The 2,943-nt window shown below is 32.0% G+C and overlaps 1 protein-coding gene across 1 annotated transcript in view; it reads left to right on the plus strand.

Annotated features, from left to right (window-relative positions):
• Positions 1-279: 279 nt before the first annotated feature.
• Positions 280-2,943, plus strand: part of LOC108764675 (glutaryl-CoA dehydrogenase, mitochondrial-like) — a gene marked incomplete at its 5' end in the record, with an annotated part of 23,882 nt that continues 21,218 nt past the window's right edge. The window contains 6 exon segments of the mRNA XM_018513016.1: positions 280-648; positions 1,331-1,371; positions 1,374-1,462; positions 1,528-1,747; positions 1,972-1,974; positions 2,147-2,165. Coding sequence (XP_018368518.1) covers positions 280-648; positions 1,331-1,371; positions 1,374-1,462; positions 1,528-1,747; positions 1,972-1,974; positions 2,147-2,165 — 741 coding nt within the window.

Here is a 2,943-nt window from a genome sequence, read left to right on the forward strand (position 1 = left end):
GATAAAACATTAAAGTTGTCATACACAAATTGACGTAAATGTGTTTAATATAAATATAAAAATTAATTAAACCGTAAAATTGTCAATACATTTTATTGTATTGTTACATAAAAATGTATTTTACATTCGAAATATTTGCATTTCACTTTTACACAACTTTAAATCAGAATACAAAAACTTTAATATAGTTATCGTCAGGGTCATCTTAAAAATTAATTCAAACAGAGTATAATTTCGATCGATCTTTTATTGAAAATTGTATTGAATTTCGTGGGTCAGCCGCCTTCAATTGGGAGAATCCGTTCGATCTAGAGTCGCAATTGACACAGAACGAAATCCTGATGAGGGATCAGTTTCGTTCCTACTGCCAGGAGCATCTCCTGCCGAACGTGATCGAAGCAAATCGAAAGGAACACTTCGATCGGGAGATTGTAAAGCAGATGGGACAGCTCGGGGTGTTGGGCTGCATCATGAAGGGCTGTGGTGGCGCCGGGGTATCCTCAGTGGCTTACGGGCTCCTCGCCAGGGAAATTGAGAAAATCGACAGCGGGTGTCGATCGGCGTTCTCGGTGCAATCCTCTCTTTCGATCGATGCGATCTACATGTTCGGCAGCGATGCTCAAAAAGAAAGATTTACACCTAAAATGGGTGCGTTCAAGCGTTTCTTAGGATAGAATTCTAAGGTAGTATTACGTTCTCTAATTTCTAAATCGTATAATTAATACAATAGCTTTGAGAATAAATTAATATTATTGAAAAGGGGAGCATAAAAACAACGCAAGTTTTAATGAAAACATATAATTAGTAATTATTATTAAATAATAATAATTGTAGAATTAATAATAATAATTATTATCGTGATGGAGGATCAATCATAGTTGAAGATTGTACCTCACATATTGTTTGCTTGACTGACTAATTAATATGTTCTTTTACATATAAACCGTATAGTCATCAACGATTTGAAGTTGCAAATATTAAATTATTATAAATCTTTTATCTCTAACAACATAAGTAAAAATTTCTCTATTGTTGTGAAAATCATAGATTATTTAGATACAAGATAATTAATGACTATTCTAAATTGTGTAAGACTGTTATTCTAAATTGTATTAAAAAATTACCAGATTCTAGAATTTTATATAATTATTTATTTTCGATAACTATAACAGAAATAAAGCGGAAATAAAATATTTAATTTTTACATTACTTATGAAAATTAGATTGACAATTAGATTAATTAATACAATTGTATAAGTTTGCTAGTAAAATTGATTGAATGACGATTACCGTTGGAATTGTGGGCGATAGCTTTCAAAGTGTATTTCAGTTTCCGGGGAAAAGATCGGTTGTTTTGGCTTGACGGAGCCCATAATCATGGTAGTGACCCAGGAGCCATGGAGACTAGAGCCATTTACGTCTCCGATAAAAAGGTCTACAAATTGAACGGCAGCAAAACATAGTTAGTATTTTCCATCAGTTCTTTCACGATTGAGCGCAAAAGTTAGACTGTCGAATCTCGTTTAGGATCACAAACTCGCCTGTCGCCGACGTGTTGATAGTATGGGCGAAATATGATGACGGTCAGATCTGTGGGTTCGTCATCGAGAGAGAAGCTGCGGGAGATCGGTTGTCTACCCCAAAGATTGAAGGGAAGTTTTCTCTAAGAACGTTCATCACCGGCATAATTCTAATGGACAACGTAATCGTGCCAGAGGAAAATTTATTGAACGTTCAGGGACTCAAAGTAAGTCTTTCCAATAAACTAGAAGAACTTACCTTATATATAATACATCCTTGACCAAAAGTATAAAGCACCTTCACAAAGTGATGTTCTACATCTAACTGAAAATAAATTAAAAAAACAGTTTTATTGAAAAATAATATTTATTTTTATAAGTTTTTGTGTTTTGTTAGTTTCCCTTTCGATTTTATTATCGCCTTTTTCCAAAAAATGTAGTAAATCAAGAGGGTGTTTTAAATTTATGACTAATGTTGTATCACACGTTCTTATTTTTAACAATAATCGATTGACTATAACGTTTTACAATACATATAACGTAAAATAAATTAAAAAAACAATTTTGCTAAAAAATAATATTTATTTTTATAACAGTTTTAGTATTTTATTTATTTCCAATACTAGAAATTTAACTGCCTATTACGTTCAGAGCTGGATCTTCGTTGCTTTTGAATAATTCAATCTTGAATTACTAATATGTACTTGCATATATACCATATTGTAGTCTTTTTCTAACTGCGCGCCGAATTGTTTTTCCTAAATAAACGCAATTAAAATTACTCTAGTAATCCCGAATTAAATTGACAAGCAATTTAATAATTTGATGCTACCATCAAGCATCATATATTAGAAAGATGTTAATATATAAAAACTGTTAATAAATTTATTGCGAAAAATATTACCTCGGCCGGGACTTGAACCCGGATCTCTTGTAAACCGAGGCAGTCTAATGGCTCAGGACGGTCGTACGGTATTAAAAAGCAACGAAGATCCAGCTCCGACCGTAATAGGCAATTAAATTTCTAGTATTAATTGAGTTTCTCAAATAAACGGTCAAAAAATATAAATATATTGTTTTTATTTATTTTTGTTTTTTTTTATTTTATCTTTTTTTTTCCAGAAAATGCAATAAACTCAGTGTTTTATACTGGTCAAGGCAGTTATATCCTTATTTAATTAATTGACTATTAGTTACTATCACAATTGGCTATTTATTTTTATTATAACCGCGATTATCATTATTGTTTGAAATTTAAAAAATATAGATATTAAAAATAAAGTCAACAACTACAAAAAACGAGATGATCGCATTAATTACGATATTTCGCGTAGCTTAGGATATCTAATAATAGAAAGTAGTAATATAGGGAGGGTTCTAAGCCATGGGGCTAGAGGGGAGTGCGGGGCGCGGGGGGTACTTG

The sequence above is a fragment of the Trachymyrmex cornetzi genome, unplaced genomic scaffold (assembly GCF_001594075.2).
Source record: "Trachymyrmex cornetzi isolate Tcor2-1 unplaced genomic scaffold, Tcor1.1 scaffold1147, whole genome shotgun sequence".
Classification (NCBI taxonomy): domain Eukaryota; kingdom Metazoa; phylum Arthropoda; class Insecta; order Hymenoptera; family Formicidae; genus Trachymyrmex; species Trachymyrmex cornetzi.